Genomic DNA, 20,673 nt, shown 5'->3' with positions numbered 1-20,673 from the left:
TTTTTATGAATAACCCTAAACCATTTTTTAAGAGTAGGGCCTGGAATTGTTCATCTTTTTGGTCCGTATTTGTTTCTAATTCTGTTTACATTTTCATACTGATATAATGAATCCATATATCTGAAGTTAGTATTGGGGAATGGGGGCTATTTTAAGTATTTACTTTGAAAGCATGTTTTTCCTTAGTTTGATTTTTTTTTTTTTTTTTTTTTGCTTTGTTTTATGGTATTTTTTGGGAAAGGTTCCAGCACCCCAAGGAAACAACCTCGGAAGAGCCCTTTGGTGCCCCGAAGTTTGGAACCTCCAGTGCTGGAGTTGTCACCTGGAGCTAAGGCCCAACTGGAAGAACTTATGATGGTTGGAGATCTCCTGGAAGTATCTCTGGATGAGACTCAACACATATGGCGGATTTTGCAGGCCACACACCCACCCTCCGAAGACAGATTCTTACATATCATGGAGGTATGGATTTTATGCTTATTTAAACAGTCATTTTAAAACTAGAATGCCTGGGTTTCTCAGAGGGTATCAGTATCATAAATGTTAGCAAAGGGATGGCTGACAGCAGTAATCTGGCTGGCTTACTTTCCCACTTCAGCCTAAGAAATTGTGCTATCTTCCTGTTTCCTTTCCTTCCCTTTCCCCTTCCCTTTCTCTCCCTGTCTTTCTTTGTTTCTTTCTGTCTTTTTTGTTGTTAAACACCAGAGATCTGACTTATGGTTTTCTTTATTGAGTTTTTATGTAGTATCTAAGTTGAAAAAAGGCCATTTCTGCTTAAAAGAAGGGGACGGGAAACGGCATGATTGATAACCATCCAGTTTAGAACAACCTCCTTAGCCCAGACTCCCATTATTGGAGGGCCCAAAATTAGGGGATAATATATAGTGGCTATAAAAAAGAAGCACAGGGATGGTTAAACAGAAGTAGACTGGGTGGGAGAGAAAGTCCACATTCATATAACACACTTACATAGCAGTTCCATGAGCTCATTTGATGCGATGATGATACCATATCCATTTGGTCCTCACCACTGTCTTGAAGAGGGATAGGTAGGGGAGGGAGAGACAGAGCAAGTATTTTACCCATTCTGTATATGAAGAAAGTAAGTATGAGAGGTAGAAAATTAAGGTCACACCTCCAGTAAAAATAGAGACCTGGATTCTAACTTTGCCATTTGACTCCCAGTATTCTTTTATTAGTTTCCTTGTTTCCATGTAATGGAATGGTACCATATCACCAATAGTAGAGACAGATACATTTAGCATACTATAGTTTGTTTTTGTTTTGGAAGTCAGATCTAGGTAGCCTAATTTAGATAGTGTTTTCCAGTCTGCAAAGCATTTTCTTCTCATTCATTATCTTACGCAATCCTCTTTACAGATAAGGAAGCACAGAGTATTAAGAGGTTAAATATCTTGTTCAAGATGTAATAGAGTTAAAGCACGTATAATCCAGTCTTTTGGATTCTGCTGATTCTTAGATTTTCAAGTCTCAAATCTACAGCAAAATGAATTCTCAAATGTTTTTTCTTAAGGAATTTACTAAGTTTATGTTATGTTTCTTCAGTAATTCTTTCTCTGATGCCTCCTCCCATTCTTTCTGTTACTAGATACACTTTTATATGAAAATTTTAAATGTTTATTACGTTGGCACATACTAGCAGCAATGTTAAAACGCTAAAAACAAAAATGACAATTTTTTTTTTTTTTTTGGGCTTGGTCACATGAGCTGTTTTCTGGCCCTTGGCAAAGTCATTATATATTCTTTGTAATGAGATCGTGGATACAGTTTTATGTTTTTCTGACTTCAAAAAATAACCACCAATACTTTCATTAATTGGGTTAATACTTTACTAGTAATAAATTGAAGACCCTGAAAGTTACTACAAAATTTAGTACAGCTAACTTTTTCTGTATGTTTTCATCTCTAACAGAGATGCTACAGACTGTGTTAATATGTTAACACTGAAATTTTTTGTGCCCTTTTTCTCCTACTAAGCTGAAAATAAGTTAAATATTTCATTTCAGACTTGTCATTATTTTCCACTGTTATCTTCATTGAATAGTGTACTTGCCTTCTTAAAATGTCTTTTAAATATCTTTAGAATAACATAAATCTTTTTTTTTTTTTGAGACAGAGTCTCTCATCTCTTGCCCAGGCTGGAGTGCAAATGGTTTGATCTTGGCTCACTGCAACTGCTGCCTCCTGTGATCAAGCCGTTCTTCTGCCTCAGCCTTCCAAGTAACTAGGACTACAGGCATGTGCCACCACACCCAGCTAATTTTTGTATTTTTAGTAGAGATAGGGTTTCATCATGTTGGCCAGGCTGGTCTCAAACTCCTGACTTCAAGTGATCCAACCGCCTCAGCCTCCCAAAGTGGTGGGATTATAGGTGTGAACCACCGCGCCCGGCCCATAAATCTTTTTTTATTGTAGCATAATATCCATAACATACAATTTACCATTTTAGTCCTTTTTAGGTAGACAATTCAGTTGGAACAACTGTCACCACTCTTCTTTTCCAGAATTTTTCAGTTATCCCCAACAGAAACTATACCCACTTAACAAACCTCCATTTCTTCTTCCCTTCAGCCTCTGATAACCTCTGTTCGAGGTTATCTGTCTCTCTCAATGTGTATTCTAGGTGTCTCATAAAAGAGAGTAACACTGTTTTTTAACTGTCTTGCTTTAAAGTTGTTCCTAATTTTATATTTTTGAAGGATGACAGCATGGAAGAGAAACCACTGAAAGTGAAAGGAAAGGATTCTTCAGAGAAGAAACGGAAGCGGAAGCTAGAAAAGGTAGAGCAACTTTTTGGAGAAGGAAAACAGAAGTCCAAGGAGTTAAAGAAAATGGACAAACCTAAAAAGAAGAAATTAAAATTAAGTTCAGACAAATCAAAGGAGCTGAATAAACTGGCCAAGAAACTAGCAAAAGAAGAAGAAAGAAAGAAAAAGAAGGAGAAGGCTGCTGCAGCCAAAGTTGAACTTGTGAAAGAGAGCACTGAGAAGAAAAGAGAGAAAAAAGTGCTGGACATCCCCTCAAAGTATGACTGGTCAGGAGCAGAGGAATCTGATGATGAGAATGCTGTATGTGCAGCACAAAACTGCCAAAGGCCCTGCAAGGACAAGGTGAGTTCCTGCTGTTTATAGTCAAGTGTGAGGGGTCAAGGAACAACAGTTGTGGAGTTACATGTTTGATACCAGCGTTAAGTATGTTTTTGATTTCTAGGATTTGGACTTCCAACATAATATCTTTTGTACAATTTCTATAAACTGTTTCGAATAATGAGGCCCTTAGTGTGCCTAGTAGAAGTGTTGTATTTTTAAAATCATATACTTAGTGAACATAATGAGACAGGAGCAGAGAGAAGCTATGTGCCAATCCTTGGCAAACAGTGCATTTCATATGCAGAGGGCAGAACAAGTTTCAGAATAGTCTTGTGCCTTCCCTGTAAGGTGACTCAGGGAACTAAATACCTTGTCAGTTAGCCACAGTGGCCTGAAAAGATCCTGGGCCGGTATTGGAAGAGCTGCGGCAAATTGCATTAAGAGTGTATTCCAAAGACTTGAAACCTTTGGTCCATATCTTACTCATATTGAGACCTATGAGCACTCTCCTGAAAGGAATATGATTTTCTTCAAATCTTTTACAAGAAATAATTCAAACCTATAAATAAATAAAACAAATTTTATTTTAAAAATTTCAACCCTAAATTTTAAGCATAGTAATTCTGTGATGGCCATTCTTTAGATATAATGTTGACAATATGAACTTCTGAGAAATAATCAGACTTTGTGAAAAATTCCAGTTTTTTAAATGGTTGGAGGCACCTGTGATGGTTCTTGTCAAGAATATTGATACATCTGTAGTTTTAATGTTATTATGCTCATTGCACTACTTGATATTTAGAATTCAAATAGTGTCTCAGTTTGAAAATATAAACAGTACATAAAACTGCATCACTATTCCCTATGGGTTATGCCCTCACTTATTTCTTCAGTGAAATACTTAAGCATTTCTAGAGCTCGAAGAGACCAAGAGGTCACCTTGTTCAGGCTGCTCATTTTACAAATGATGCAACAAGGACTCAGGGAAGATCAATTGTGTGACCAAAGTTACAGAGCTAATAAATAGCAAAACCAAAAGTAGAACCCTGGATCCCTGGCTCTCAGATCAGATTCTCTCCACTAACACTCTACCCCATCGATAATTGAGATGTAAGTACAAAAACACATTCCAGACTAAATTATACATATTTAAATAAATGAGATATATTAGAGGTATTCTATTTATTTTTGGAAAATGAATACTACGTATAGTAAAATATATATCCTGTAGTTTAATCTTCCAAGGCAGACAGCTATAAATATTTTAGTGTTTCCTTTCAAATTTTTTATGGGATTTGTTTTATATGATTGTCAGACTGTTTATTGACTTGCATTTATTCATTTTATAAGTATTCTCCTATATTATAAACATTTTAAAGCATTTTAGTACATAATAATGTGAATATTATTTTTATCTTTAATTTTGAATTTGTTTTCATTTTAATTTGTTTATTAAAGAGGCTGATGCAGAGTTAACTTTCTCTTTGGGTACCAAAGTGTTAGCAGTTCAGTATTGGCAGAACCGTCTCCCTTTCCTTTCTCCTTTAATTTTATGGTAGTTTCAAGACTAGCAGCAAGATAGGATGTTTCTTTTTTAAACATTCCTGTCATTCTTTCTATAATGTTTATATTTATCATAAGTCTTTTATTTTTGTACTCTTTTTCTCCTTATCACTTAATCTTTCCCCTCCCTTCGCTCAGCGTTTAAATATGATTCAGTTCATCCATTATTCCTATTATCTTCTTAGAGCAGCGTAAACACTATGGCTGTTTTTTTTTTATTTGCTATGAAATTGTCAAAGTAACAGGTGCCCTGCTTAGTCAGAGTTATGATCATAAGATGAAACAATCTCTGTGAAAGCACTTATTAACCAAAAATGCAACGTAAGTGCTAAGATGTGATCGTTATTTTTGGAAGAACCAGGAGATTTGCTCCTAATATACTGTAGGTATTTTTTTGTTTTGTTTTGTTTTGTTTGAGTCGGAGTTTCGCTGTTGTTACCCAGGCTGGAGTGCAATGGCGCAATCTCGGCTCACCGCAACCTCCGCCTCCTGGGTTCAGGCAATTCTCCTGCCTCAACCTCCTGAGTAGCTGGGATTACAGGCACGCGCCACCATGCCCAGCTAATTTTTTGTATTTTTAGTAGAGACGGGGTTTCACCATGTTGACCAGGATGGTCTCGATCTCTTGACCTCATGATCCACCCGCCTTGGCCTCCCAAAGTGCTGGGATTACAGGCGTGAGCCACCGCGCCCGGCCTGTAGGTATTTTTTTAAACAAAATCTAGAGTTACCATCTACATTTTGATGGAGCAAAAGGAGATTTGGCTGAGTGCTCAGAGAAAATGTCTATTTCGAACTGTTAAAATACATAAAGGTGAGCAATGTGTACCCTACCCTATGTTGTTTGTTTACCTAAAACAGTGTTATATTTCTTTTTTTTTTTTTTTTTTTTTTTTTTTTACACTTTTGGACATCCATGCCAGTGCAACAGTGTTATATTTCTATAATGTGTTTCGTTTTAAGCAGAAGTTATTTCAGATTATAGATATTTTTCCTGTTTTTGCAGTTTTTAAGGTTCTATATGTTTGTTCCTGACACTGATTTTACTAAATAAAAGTTATATTTCTATAAAAGCTTCTGTAAAGAATGTTAAAACTTTCTCAGTGTTTAGTGTTTCTCTAAGAAAACTAATGTACAGCACACATTTATGGAACAAAATAAGAAAAGAATGCTTTTGCCAGGTGCAGTGGCACATGCCTGTAGTCCCAGCTATTCAGAAGGTTGAAACAGGAGGATTGCTTGAGTCCAGGAGTTCAAGGCTGTAATTAATGTGCTATGATTGTACCTGTGTTTGCACCACTGCACTCCAGCCTGGGCTATGCAGGGAGACCCTGTCTCAAAAAGAAAAAGATTGGCAAGATGATGTTAAAAAAAAAAGAAAAAAATTGATGCTTTCAAGAGCAGTTTGTTCTTTAAAATACCATGCAGCAAAAAATAACTTCTAGGGTTCACTTGTTTTTAGGTGAATTCTCTCACCAGTAATGACTATTATTTCTCTAACCAATAATTACTGTTACTTTTCCCCAAAAATGTGTAGATTGAGAAATACTTTTTTTTTTTTTGGAGACAGGGTCTTATACTGTTGCCCAGGCTGGAGTACAGTGGTGTGATCATAGCTTGCTTCATCCTTGATCTCCTGTGCTCCAGCAGTCCTCCTCCCTTAGCCTCCTGAATAGCTGGGACTCCAGGCACATGTCACCATGCCCAGCTAATTTGAGAAATGTCTTTTAAAAATTCAAAGAAGGATTAAAGGCGGCTAGTTAAATGTGCCTCAATTTCAAGATGTTTTAAAAAATTCAAAGAAGGATTAAAGGCGGCTAGTTAAATGTGCCTCAATTTCAAGATGTTTTAAAAAAGGAAAGACAATACCAGAATAACGTAAAAGATTTTGAAAAAATTCTTCCTCTGATTATTAAATTGTCAAGCTGAAATTAATAATAATGAACTATTTTTTAAAAATTAATTTTAAAGTTCAGAATCTTTTTCTCTTTGAACTCTTAGTCTTACTGGTACCAAAGATAAAACAAGTTAACTGGAAAAAGACCAAATTCTTTCAGGCTAATAATTTAAGAAACATTTTTCTTCTGTATTAGAATAAATATTTAATAATTTTACTTATGAAAATAGTCTTCTTTTTCCCTTCACTTTTTTTACCCTCTTATTGTTGGCCTTTTTCTTACCCATTCTTACTTCTGTAATAAGTTTGGTGTGGTAAATTAAAAGACTGAATTTATTTATTAACCACTCTGATTTTAAAAGATTTTCAGGGGGGTGTTGCCTCAGTCAAGGTATTTGCATTTTCAGTGGTTGTACTAGTTCATATCTCCTTTTAGCATAGATAATCAAAGGTTAAGTTACCTAAATGTGTGTAACTAACACACACACAGGCACACACACACATGGGGACGTGATTTTGAGCTAGAGTAACCAACTGTCCCAGTTTCCCTGGCACTTTTCCAGTTTTAGCACTGAAATCCCCACATACTGAGAATTCTTTCATTCCTTGGCAAATTGGGAGGGTTGGTCACTGAATATTGAGGGCACCAAGAAAATATACACAAGGATTCTGAACTTATGTTGTAGTTCACTAAGTGAATTGTTTTCCTTTTTCAAATCTGGTTTTTGCAAGGAAACTTGGTGCAAAAGATATTAAATGCCAAAATAATAAAAACTCAGTTACTAAGCTAAGAACATCACTAAATTACCAGATTTTCTTTTTTCCCAGTGCAGCACTATTCTCTAAGAAATGATCAAAATATACTATACCAAGTATTTTTTTCTTAAGTGTAAATATGAAACCATACAGCAAAACATGAATATTAAATTATTATTTTCTCTCTTTAATGTATTCCTCTTTAAAGCAGACATTTACCCCAGATCTGAACATAGTAACCTATTTGTACTATAATGTAAAATCTCTTACCATTCAATGTTTGAACAGCTCATAGCTGTGAAGTTTAAGAATTATTTTTTTTTGATTCACTAAACATGTACTATAATATAAAATTTCTTATTCAGTATTTGAACAGCGCATAGGTGTGAAGTTTAAGAATTATTTTTTTGGATTCACTAAACATGCCTCCTAGAAATAATGAAACGGGAGATAACAATTCATATAGTTATCCAAATTCTATGTTCTTGAGTTTTCAGGATACTACATAGTATGTTGCCCCTGTGTCAAAATCATCTTTGGAGTCAGTTGACATCCCAGACTTTAGTTTGCTTTATAATCCTGTGGGCTTTTCACACAAAAGTAGAACTCAAATTTGATTGTTAGTAGTTGAACATGATAAAAAGATATTGGTAAGAGAAGGACTATTTTTTTTTGCTCGTCATATTATCAGGTTAAATTGTTACATAACCTGTAGTCTGGGTCAGAATTTGTGTACCAGTAACTCAAGGAATGTTGTATACGCTTTTGAAATGGTAGAAGACCTAGGCTTAGGAGGGGACCTCTAGTCAAAAACCACGAAAGGGAAAGTATTGTCTTATTTGCAAGAGAATTTTGGGAAATTGTAAGCCAGCGAGTATAGTGCAGAAATTAGATTTAAAGAGACATACGACACTTTTTTTTTTGTAGCAAATACTGATACACCGATAACTTTCTTATCCAATGGGTCAGCATGAATGGGGACTAGACTGGATTAAGAGGGTTGGAGGTAAGGGTAAAAGTTAGCTGTTGGTTCAGGGATACCATTATAAACAGCATAGCATCTCAAACCTGGGCAGCACAGAGAACCACAATTTATCCTTCCAGTTCCCTTTACCAGTCCCAGACAGCCAAAACACTCATTCTGAGTGCACCTGCTCTACAGCTAGCATTTCATAAGTCTTCACCTGCTTGCAGTACTTTAATTTTTACATTTTGTGCAGATGCCACCATTATTTCCCTTTCTTGTAGTCTCTGATTAGTTTGCTACCATCGGAACATTTTGATGAGGTTTTATTTTTTTATTTTTTATTAATTGCACAGACTTCAGAAGCTAAACAAACAATTACAGAACAAAAACAGAAATCAGTTTAGGAAGGTATTAAGTTGCTCTGAATTTACCAGCAGTAATCAAATTTAAAATATATGAGAAAATCACTTGGGAGCTGATTAAAAATGTAAACTTCTGGCGTGTACTCCTCAGATATTCTGAGTTCATAGGCTGATGGGTCCCAGCTACATTTTTAACAAACATAATAGATGATTCTGATGCCAGTGGTGTACACACTTTGAAAAGCAGTGCTGCAGAGTTACAACAAGGTGTAAAATGTTTTGTATAGTGTAGGATAATGAGTAGGGCCATGAGACCATGACTGGAAAGTGCCTCCAATATCCTAGGCAGTGAACTAGTTGTTTTGCTATACATTATTTCATTGGATCCGCTCAGTAATCTCGTAATTAATGTCATCTCCGTTTTTCAGATAAGGAAATTGAACCACTCAGTGAGGTTAAATGACTTGCCTGAAATTATACATACTGGAACTCAGAACTTCTGAGTTGAGTAATCTTTATGTTAAACAAGATTGTCTCTTAAGAGCTAGAACTTTAGAATAGGAACAATTAAAGTAAAATATTATTTTGATAAATTATTTTTCCCACCTCTTATAAGCCTAAAACTACTGACATGACTACTGTGGTTTTGACAATTTTTTAATAGGACATGGAAACTAATTTTGAAAACCACTCACTTTCTAGGAATGAAACTCATTTACCTAGCCAAAACCTCCTTCCTCTATTCTTTCTCATAAGTTGTATTGAGGTACTTCTTTGATCCCTTTCTACTCCTTACTTTGATACCTGGTAAAGCTCATGGTTTTAAGTGGCTTCTTATGCCAATGAAAAGATCAACCTTTGTATTGAGGTGAGGGAGAGTAGCTCTTTTCATCTTAAATGTTCTCATTTGCCATCACATTAGCTGTAAAAACTACCACAACCAGCCTTCAAATATAAAAGGCAAAAGTCACTGTATTGTTAACTCTAAGTCCAAGGCTTAAAGTCACCAAACTACAGTCCCTCCCTAGCCTTCTGTAACCATACTGTCATCAGAAGGGTCAGAGTTTGCTTGGCACCTGCCACTGACCTATCAATTTTCCAGATTTTAATTTTAAACCCCAGAGTGATCTATTGACCTGTGTCTTTGACTGTTATAATTGGTTAATTTGTAAGATTTGACATCTGATATTTGCTAACTTTTTATAGGGAGTTGTATTTGTAACGGAAGAAGAGAAGAATAAAAAATATTAGTTTTAAAAGTGGCCTATGTGACTGCTTTTCTAAAAAGGTATTTAATGCTCTTAGTACTTTGGCTTATCTCTTTGAAATAAAGCTAATACACAGGATTGCCTTCACATTGTTGTACTCTTCCTTTCTTGATTGATAATTAATTGCATTGTCTTAGAGCCTAGAAATTGTTAATATTAGCTAAAACTACTTGGCTGCTCTATTAGAAGTACCCTTTTTGTCAAATTTTTCTCAAACATGTTTCTGCCTCACAAGGAACCCCAGGTATTCATGAGGTAACGGAGTACCTGAGAGGCCTAATTTTGTGGACACACTATGGTAAAATATAATTTTGGGGTATTAACTTCTCAGCTTCTTTCTTTAAAAAATAACCCCATAAGAAGTCATTGCCTGTCTCTAGACATCCCAGTTGTTTGCTATCATTTAAGCCAAGAAAGCTCTTTGGTTTGCTTTTATTCTAGGCTTAATGTTTATGTAACCTAAACATTCCCCAATCTTGTTTCCTACAGGTAGACTGGGTACAATGTGATGGTGGCTGTGATGAGTGGTTTCATCAAGTTTGTGTGGGTGTATCTCCAGAAATGGCTGAAAATGAAGATTACATCTGTATAAACTGTGCAAAGAAGCAGGGGCCAGATAGCCCAGGTCAAGCAACACCTCCTTCCTTCATAATGAGCTACAAACTACCAATGGAGGATCTTAAAGAGACCAGTTAGCAGATGTTTGGTTAGTTTGGGACATGGGGGGAAATGGACCACATTGGGACCTTAGTCATCAAGTAGAGTGGTTTATATCCACTTGAAATGTTGCTTCCAAAGATGAATGGCCTTCAGAGAAAGTCCTCTTAGTGCCGGCTTCCTCTTTGCGTGGACTCTGTGGGTTACATTCTCTATCAACATATCTTTGCAGAGGGTGTCTTCTTTGGTACAGCAGCCAATATTTCAACTCATGTTTCCTTTGAGTGTGGTTTATTGCATTAAGGCCAGATGCTTGATAGAGCTCTAGGGTGGCTGGTTGGTATTAATACATTGGTATGCTAACAGGGCATGTAGGATGTGGCTTATGTCCAGTTGATATTACTTAGAGTCTTACAACTTAGGAGCAGCACCACCTGAAGGTGCTTATTGCTTGGATCTCCTTCATTGGGATAGTTGGAGAGGGTTTTCCATTATTACCTGGTACTTAATGCCCTAAAGATACAACTAGTAGTAACAGGGCCAAAGTTATTTCTGTTAGACATCAAGGAATGATATCAGTCTATTGACCTCAGATATTTGTGCTTGTTTGTGCTAGAAGAACACCCCAAATAGGAGAACCTCTTACCATCTGGGGCAGGTCACCTTATCTTTGTAAGGATGAGGATGTCATCTAGTTCAGAAATCTGCGTAGATTGGATTCTGGGGAGAAGAACCTACTACAAGGCAAGGAGCCTTTTTTTGGCTTTGAAAAATCTTGCTGTCTTGGGTCTACATTTTAGGAAAGAGCAGGTACATGGATCCAGGCTTCTGCCAAAAAAGAAACGACGACGACAATGACGAGTCATACTATCTTACTGAGCTACAGTGATGCATGCTTTTTGGGGAAAACTTCATTCACAAGTATTCCAGACACCAGGCTTCAGGCATGGCCATGAGCAAGACCAGCAAATAACAGCTTTTTGCCTTGCAGCCCTGACCCCAATGTCTGCTGTTTCCAACACTGGCAATTTCTAACTATGGCCCACAGCAGATGCTGTTGAATAACACCATGGCTTCATCAGAGGATGGGGGTTGTAGTACCTCTGGGTGATGAAGTTGTTTTAGTAAATCCATTTTTAAAAAGAAAAAAAAGGACTTGTTTTTACTTTTTTCTAAATGTCTCTGACTACTGACTGTTCTATAAATAGATTATTTTTCCTTTTTTAATATACATATATGAATATATAAATATATATATTTACTGTTACCAGCAGCATATGACAGAGTTTCAACATCAAAAATCCATTTGGGGGCTTGCTTTTTCTTTTTTGCTTTAAAAAAAAAAAAAAAATCCCATTCCTTCCTTGTAGTACAAGGAATTAGCACTCCCTCCTCCATCCCAGCCTGACCAGATCTTCCATTTTGCTTTTGTTCAAATAGATAATTGTATTTCCTTTGTGTGTTGGGACTTGTCCCTGTCTGCTGGGAAACTTGGTCTCACTCTAGTCTGTGCTGGCTGTTTTTCTTTTGTGTGTGAATGTTTGAAACTATGGTGCTGTGTCCTCTTCCCTCCTGTTATGTTCTCTGTTCTTCTTAAGGTATTAGGTAAGCTGTATGTAAACTCTTATTAGAAGGGGACTAATTTTTTTAAAGGACAAAAAAAAAAAAAAAAAAGACTAAAAATAGTGTTTTGTCTTCATTGTCTGATATCTTTATTTTGGTTTAAAAATCTGTGGTTTTACTTAAATTCATCTGTTTTCCTTTTAAGGGGGGATTGGGGTGGACCTAGCAACAGCTTATAGTCTCTTCCCTTTTTGCCCCAGTCTCTTTTAAAGAACTGTCTTCTAGTAACTAGAAGTGAAATGTACTGTCCAGTTACAGTTTGAGTGGGTATGAGATTTAACTCAAAAGGCATCTTACGACAAAAAAAAAAAGCAGATGTTTTCTTATAAAATCCAATTTCTGTAAATGTTTTCTCTGTGGTTCATACTACCTACTTTTTAGTCATTCATTTCTTAATATTGTATAACGTTTGACTTGTTCAGAGGCTTGTTAGTATTACTGTGCATGCATCTTGAGGTCTTATCTCAAGTGTGTGTATGATCCAAGATTTCAGTGAATATTGCAAGGTTACTAATTCACCAATTTCGTAAGTTTTTCTTTTGTCAAACTAAAGATTATCAATTAAGAATTTCATCTGGTTGATGTTATACAAGAAAGCACAATATTTTTTGCCTTTTGGTCTTCTTTGTAAAAGTCTTCAGATACTTGTGGGTTAAAAATTGAATGTAATTTTAAGTGATGGATGCCTGGAATACAATTTAAAATTTTTATTTTTCCTTCCAAGTCTTCCATTAAGTATTCCACCATCGGTGGAGAGTTATGAGGGTGCTGAGAAAGTATGAATAACTTCCTGTTACTTTCTGACATTTCGAAACTTAAATATATCTTTTCGTTGATACTGTGGGATTTTCTGTATTTACTTGAAAGTCATGGAGGATTTGGTCTGACTTGACAGGTTTAGACCAAGGCTGAGAAGAACAGAAGGGAGAAATTAATGGCAAAACAAAAAATTCCAGTTTTGGAATTAACGAAAAAGAGATTCGTCTATTTAAAGAAATGTTGGTGTTCTAATATATAGCATTATTTTCATTTAGAGGAAATTACTTATTTACAACTTGCTCCGTTCTTCTGTATTGTAATATTTTGTATTAAGACATGATTTAAAATGTCTTTCTACCCTTCCTATCTCCTCTAAGGTGCAACCGGAGTTGCAGTTGTTCACCGTTAGTATTTTAACTTCTATGTTTAATTATTTCAAAGGTATTTCTCACTACCTTCATTATAAATTATCTTGGCAAAGGTTACAGAAAGAAAAATGGAAAAATGGTAGGCCTTCGATATTCTTAAAGGCTAAGTCATTAGAACTATGCAGATCCCTGAGTTTAGAAGTACAAGTATAGCACTAGTAGTTAGCTTTCCAGCTGGGGGAGAAGACAGGACATTTTCCTCCCACAGATGTTTATTTTGCTTCCTGATAGGTACTGCAACAAAGCTATGTTGACGTGTAGATGCAGGACTTCCTCACTAAGCTGCTGCACACGAGCTTTGCCTGCATGATTCAAATTTGTGCCTCAGTAAAATTATAAATTACTGCATGTCAAACTTTGAATAATTGAAAAGGCAAACATTAAACCTTTGATTGCCCACAGTGTACTTTAATAATAAAAAAACATGGCAGCCAGGTGCAGTGGAGTGCACCTGTAGTCAGGAGGCTGAAGTGGGAAGACCTCTGGAACCTGGGAGTTTGAGTCCATCCTGGGCAACAGCAAGTCAGTCTCTCTCTCTCTCTCTCTCTCTCTCTCTCTCTCTCTCTCTCAAAAAAACAAAGGCTGACAGACCTATAAGATTAGCATGATTTTACTTGTGCTTTACCACTGTTCTTCTCTACTATTGTCCTTAGCAGGTGTCCAAAAAAATCTCTGTTCTTTTGTGTTTCTTCATTTTTGGATTCTGGATGCAATTCAGTGCATGTAAAGAAACTCCTTGCTTGTCAGTATTTTAATTCTGTAGTACATTTGTGTGAATATCAGCCAGTGCTTACAGTAGGAGGATGAAAAAAACTGAGAAAACCTCTCAAAGGATGGCATTAGCCACTTTTTAAGGGAGAAAGTGACAATTTGGAGTGGGATTTGAAAAGTGTAAATTGTGGAAAAATTGAGCTGTTGAAGTCCCACATATAACCAGGTTCAATAAAGTTTCACATGTGAATTAGCTTCATATGTGTGTAGAAGGTTGCTTTTACAGTAAGTAGGTCCTTAACTACTCAATTTGAAATTCCTCCTTTTTTTTTTCTTTTCAATTAAAGCATATCATTACTTCTTTGGATATGAATGTGCCAGGTGGTATCTCATACTGTAGTATGAGAGAGAAAGAATGGATGTTAATGTATTTTTTGAATTTTCGTATTTTCTTGGCCTGGATCATAGCCAGTCACCACTATGCAACAAATGATGTGCACTGGACAAGGATATGATGGGTTATTAAAGCTGTATCTTGCTTGTTCTTTCTTTTGCAGTACTCCAAGTGGTCTAAACAGCAATGTCTTGTAAACCTCAAGATTCCCCATTGATTATTCCCTTACATATTTATTTACAATTTATCAGGGTAATTGGTGGTGCCTTCCAAAAAATATAATCTGATTTCTTGATCTTTGACCATGTTTTGTGTTTCTTTTGTTTTCTGAAAGAACATTAGATATGGTTAATTACATCTAAGAGATTTAAAACATTTTGTGTATGCTCAGGTTCCCCACCCTAACCCCTACCCCCTGTCATTTACATTGGTGGCAACTTTAAATGGTAACTAAGTAAAAGGACATTTTGATAATGAGTGTTGATAATCCTGAGGAAAACTAGTGAGTATATGGGGGCCACCTTTAACCTGTGCCAAAGCAGTTTCTAATTTCATTTGCTCTCTATAAAATAAAGAACTGAGCTGAAATAATTTGCTCAGTGGTGTGATTAGCCTATTATCATTGCTGAGAATAGGGTTTTTGGAATGTGAAGTGATTCCTGAAGATTTCACCTGGTCTGTTTCCAGCAAGAATCCTGTGATGACCAACACATTTCCTCACCTTTGGTTCTTGAGAAATTTATCTCTTTGCAACAAACCATTGATAGGGAAAACAAGGAAATGCTTTCCTTTTCTCTTTGGCTTCTTAAAGCTCACAGACCCCAAGTTACTTCGTAGAAGCAAATGGCACCTTTTCCCGATTGCCAAGGATCCCAGCTTATGCAGGTATGAAGGACAGATCATTTCTGAAAATGTTAAGACTCTGCTTGCAGTATCTTGGTCTCAAACAGTTTGATGAAATATGTAACTGTGTATGTTAGGAGGAGGGTTGGTTGAAAGAGCAGGGGTAGTGGGGGAAATCTGATTATCCCTGGGAAAATAATTTTCTTGCCAACAAAAAGAGACACCTGAAGTTTCTTAAGGTGGCAAGTCCATTAAAAAAAATAATGTGTAGGACCCTCCCAGTTTAAATCAAGTGTTTCTGGGGGATCTCGACATTGTGGTTGATAACAATAAATGGAAGATTCAGAATACTTTCATTTAAAGCTTAACCATTAGTTGGAATATGGATGAAACATTTTACACATTATAAAAGTAGAGAACAGTACAAAAGAATGCAATCAAATACTATATTATATGAATAAACTATGGTGATTGTGGAATTTGACTCTCTTCACCCCTTTTCACTTGTTTGTTCTTTAAAGTGTATTTCTACTCTACTTTGGTAGGAAGAAACACTTGATTTGATATTTCTATCTAGTAAAGTTCTGTGAAATTTCTTTATTAGGTGAAGCTTTTCCCTATCCTTATCTCTGGAGCTAGGTTGTGTATCTTGTCAGTGGGGGAAAGAAAGGCACCACAAGAAGTTTTAGAAATGGCTCAGTGGCCCCAGCTGGTGAATCTTGTATTAAGGAACCCTTTTGAAGTTGTCAGGGACATAGGATGAAATCAAAATGTTCTTTAGTTTTAAAAAAGATTTTCAGAAGCCCAGATGAGAACCCTAGAATTACATAATGTAAAGAACACTGGATTTAGGAATCAAATAATCTGCGTTTTAGCTCTCTGTTTGGCCCCTTATGTTGCTTAGCTATTATGGACCTTGGTTTCCTACCATATGCAGGTTAGTCACAAAGAAACTTAAGTTATAGCCCCTCCCCTCAACAGGGTAAGCACATAGATGATTTATAAGGATGTTTCTTCCTAAAAAAGTTACAGAATTTAAAGACAATACTAGAGGTTATATAGTCCACATCCCCATTCAATGAGAGAAAAATTGATTCGGCACCCCTGAGGAGGCAACATACAGTGTACTATCTGTTAGAAAAATCTAAGTTTTGGTCATTATCATGTATTGGGGCTTACCTGTAGTCTTCCCTCTGCTAGGGTCGGAATTTTGCAGCATTTGTCAAGCATTTTGACTTAGGCGTATCTGCATCTCTATTCCATTCAGTGCCTAACTCCATGAAGGTTAAGGTGAGAGTGTCAGACACATTTTGACAAACATAGCCTACCTGTTCCTGTTCTGAATGGGTACCTGGCCCCAGTCATCTATGGGCTTCGTCTCTCTGCAAATAATGCTGCTCTGTTGAGACCAGTAGGCCACCTGGGCACTGGCCACTTTAGTCTTTCTAGCCTAGCCCTACCATCTTCCTTAAGCGGGGCTAAACTTCATTGAGACACAAAATAGCCTATCACTCTTGTTCTCTTTGGAACCTTGAATAACAATTCAAACTCATCTCATCTTGGTCACTGCCCAGGACTTGTTTTGTCATAGAAACATCTCATTCCAGAGTTCAGCTGAAACATTGAGAGACTAATTTGATTCACTTTGCTTCTCACCCCTGTAATGCATTGCTGCCAGCTGAAATAGAAGCCCATCTAGTCATCAGGCCTCTCCAATTGTTACCTGCTTTCCTCAATTCATTTTACCATTGCTGCCGTCCTTGCCAGTTCTTTGCATTATAGAGATTTTCATTCCCTATTCCTTGGTAAATACGCTTTTCTGCTTTTTCATTAACTGGAAATTTACCCTCCCTCAGCCATACTTACCTTAGGACTATTTCAAGTGGAGAGTTCATTTCTTTCTCACTTTACTGTGAGTAAATAGATGGATTACAGGGTCTGTTGCCCCTTTATTCTTGACTGCCATTGCTATACTATTGTTACTCGACTTTGAGGCTTCTGCTGTTCAGCTGCACCATCTGTCCTCCTCACTGTCATCTCTGGTCACTCCTCTTCGTTCATGGAGGGGACTTTGATGGTTGATGGGCATCTCTTTCCCCAGTGCTACCATCATTCTGACAATTTCATTGGTCATGGCTGGCCTTAACAATTTCAGGACCTCCATCTCCACTAGTCATTTTCACTCCATTTTGCAAACCAATTGTAAGGCTACACTTTGGACTCATCAGAAATTTAGTTTCTGAAATATGTGTACTGTGATTTTAATGTCTTGTCCTTTAATCTCTTCCTCTAAGTATACTTACTCTTTGACCTCAAGAAACCTCCACTTCCTTAACCACCTTTTTTTTTTTTTTTTTTCCTCCTATTTGTCAGTTTACTCTGGCTTTACCACTTCCCCATTTAGCATAGACTCTGTGACCTGTCACTCTGGCTCTGCAGAACCTTATCCCTGCATCAGTTTGGCCATCTGACTTTTTTGCTTTCATGGGCTGCTGCATACTACTGAGTATATACCTTTGGTTGGTAGCACCACAGATTGACTCAAGTGGAGGCAGGCCCTTGCAGGTTAGCAGCCCTGGTGCTCCAGCAACTTCTTCCATTCTTAAACACTATTTCAGATTTTTACCTCTTGTCAAATACTTGGTCTGTCACCTCTGCTGCCTCAGTAGAGGCCTGACCTCCTAACGGGTAAATTGAAGCTAACAGGAGAGCTTCTAAGCTTCCTCCTTAGTTACCTGTATCATCCTTGTCTGTCCCAGAAGAGGTATCTGTCCTCTAGTCAATACTATGAAAATACAGGTGAATGAGCAAATCAGTGAATCCTATCCATTGTAACTCTTTAGAGACCTTGTTCCATCAGCCCTTTATCTTCAGTATCTCCTCTTTCTTATTTAGCATACAATTTCAAGCTCTGTACTGAATAGGAGAGCTTAACTCTGTCCTGTATATTTTCCCTTGAACCTGTCTCTCTTTCCTGTTCTCTTTTTCTACTTTGTAGCCAAGCCCCATTTTTTCTCTTTATTTAGCTTTCACTCCTCAGCCAGTTGTAATCTGGATTCTACCCTTATTTCACTGAAAGTTCCCCTCCTGAAGTCAGTGAACTCCACATTGCTAGACCCAGTGGACACCTCATTTTTATTTGACTTCTCTTTAGTATTTGAAATTGTTGTCCACTTCATTTTAAAACCCCCTCCATTGGATTCTTGGCCACTACCTTTTCCTCATTTTTCTTCTCTTTAGCTGCTCGTTAATCAGCCTCCTTTTCTGTTTACCCTTTGAAATGGTATAACCCAGGCTCTTCTCTATATACATGGATGTCCTAGTCCACTCCCAGTTACTTTTATTCAAATGATTCTCAGCTTAGTGTCACCTGCCCATGATTTGTTTCTGAGCTCTTGTAATCAACTGTCTGTTAAACATTTCCACTTGTATTTTTTTTTTAATCTATTAAATGTATTTCAGTAGGTTTTTGGGGAACAGGTAGTGTTTGGTTACATGGATGAGTTCTTTAGTGCCGATTTCTGAGATTTTGGTGCACCCGTTACCTAAGAAGTGCACACTGCATTTAATATGTAGTCTTTTATCTCTCACCTCTCTCCCGCCCTTTCCCCGAAGTCACCAGAGTCCATTGTATCAGTCTTATTTTCATCACCATGGGGCATACCCTGCTGGGTGTTAGATGTACTCTAGACCCTGTTGGCTATTTATCTGGAGTTAGACCTCTGGAGACTTTTCAGATCCGAGGACTCTGGCCTTGCCCCAAAATTACTGGTTTCTCAGGGAGATGCTGGAGATGGTGGAGGTTCTCACTCTTTGGGTCCTCCTGTGACTCATTTTGATTGAGTTCCTCATTCGGCTGGTCACAGTGGCTAGATAGGGTGACCTGCTCCCTTAAGTTTTCTTGAAGCAGCAGTCTTTATTTGTAGAGGCTTTTTTTCCGAACTCCCCTGGAGGGCTCCTTTTCTGTTCAGGGTTGTCTTGGGAACTTTTATAGTGCTTTTTGGTAGAGGCTTTTTTTTCTGCAACTCCCCTGGAGGAGGCCCCTTTTCCTTTAGAGATTTTCTTAGAAACCATGATAGTGCTTTTAGGTTGAGACAGGGTCTTTCTCTTCCTTACCTCTTTGGTATTGGTGGGTGGTGGTTTGACAGCTGGGCTGGAGGTTCGTGGTTTCCTGGTTATTTTCACCAGCATCTCTCAACAGTCTCAGCTGATTCTTAAGATGTGTAAATGCTACCTCTTCAGAGGCCCCCATGTTCTCTCTCACAATGGCCTATTCTAGTCCTATTCTTTGCCATATATGGCATATTTGTGTACAAGTTCCATGAGAGCAGAGGTTTTGTTTCCTTTCTCTCTCCATACACGGCAACTAGAACAATGCTTTGCATAAACATTCAACAGATAACTTGAAGGAATGCTGTTTCATGCCTTTGTTCCTTCCTACACATTATTGCTCCCCTGTTGTTCTCTGTGTTTGGAGTGCCATAACTTCACTACCTTTTCTCCTTACTACCTTCTCATTCTTCACAATTCAGCTCATCCCAAATTCCTTTGAGAAGTCCTTCGGGTTACTCCTCTACATGTAATCTGAATTAGGTGTCCTTTCTTGGAGCTCTAGACACTGGTTCTCAGAGTGACGTTTCTGCATAGACCAGCATCACCATCATCTGGGAATTCATTAGAAATGCAAATTATGAGGCCCTACGCTAGACCTCCTGAATCAGAAACTCTGGGAGTAGGGCCAGCAACTTACGTTGTTAACAAGTCCTGCAGGTCATTGTGATGCATGCCAAAGTTTGAGGACCACTAGATTATAGTCACTATAGAATATATCTCCAGGATCTGACACAACGCCTAGAACAAGATTATCGTGAAGACCTTCCTTATAAAAGACCTGAAATCTATCTTCCTGTAGCCTCATCCATCCTGGTTCTTTTGAGAAAATGAAAAACTAGTTCAGTTGCATCTGTTAGGCAACTTTACAACGTTTAAGGATAGTAATTATCTCCACTTCTCTACCTCTCATCCCCAACTCCTCTGGTTTAGTATCATCTTTTTTTTTCTCACGTGCTATAACTTTGAATCCCTTCACCTTCCTCATTGGGTTTATCTGGACAATTTCAACTTCATATCCATCTTAAATATATATTCAAAATATCCTTTTAGCTTTTAACCTACAATTCTGAAAGGTGCAGCTGTACATGCCTATAATCACCCCAGCAAGACAGAGTTCACAATGAACATGGTTAGAATTCCATTTATACAGTCGGATGTGTACAGTGGAAACCAAAGGTGTTCAAAAGCTTTGTACATTCTCTATTTCAAAGGGCTTGGCCTT

General features: G+C 37.3%; 1 protein-coding gene and 1 long non-coding RNA gene across 2 annotated transcripts in view; both read left to right on the top strand.

The window, feature by feature from the left end:
* Window positions 1–11,931, top strand: part of KDM5A (lysine demethylase 5A) — a 95,929-nt gene extending 83,998 nt beyond the window's left edge. The window contains exons 26-28 of the mRNA XM_032254393.1: window positions 242–462; window positions 2,721–3,131; window positions 10,413–11,931. Of these exons, the coding sequence (XP_032110284.1) occupies window positions 242–462; window positions 2,721–3,131; window positions 10,413–10,619 (839 nt within the window). The 3' untranslated portion in view covers window positions 10,620–11,931. The remainder of the gene's footprint in view (window positions 1–241; window positions 463–2,720; window positions 3,132–10,412) is intronic.
* On the top strand, window positions 3,138–6,269 carry LOC116534189. Its single transcript, XR_004261621.1, has 2 exons — window positions 3,138–5,059; window positions 5,376–6,269. It is a non-coding gene; the product is annotated as an uncharacterized LOC116534189 (long non-coding RNA).
* Window positions 11,932–20,673: the final 8,742 nt, after the last annotated feature.

The sequence above is a fragment of the Sapajus apella genome, unplaced genomic scaffold, assembly GCF_009761245.1.
Source record: "Sapajus apella isolate SASKATOON/1434 unplaced genomic scaffold, GSC_monkey_1.0 scaffold86, whole genome shotgun sequence".
NCBI lineage: Eukaryota > Metazoa > Chordata > Mammalia > Primates > Cebidae > Sapajus > Sapajus apella.
Note: the sequence above shows the minus strand (reverse complement) of the source record. Positions and strands in the feature narration are given on the sequence as shown.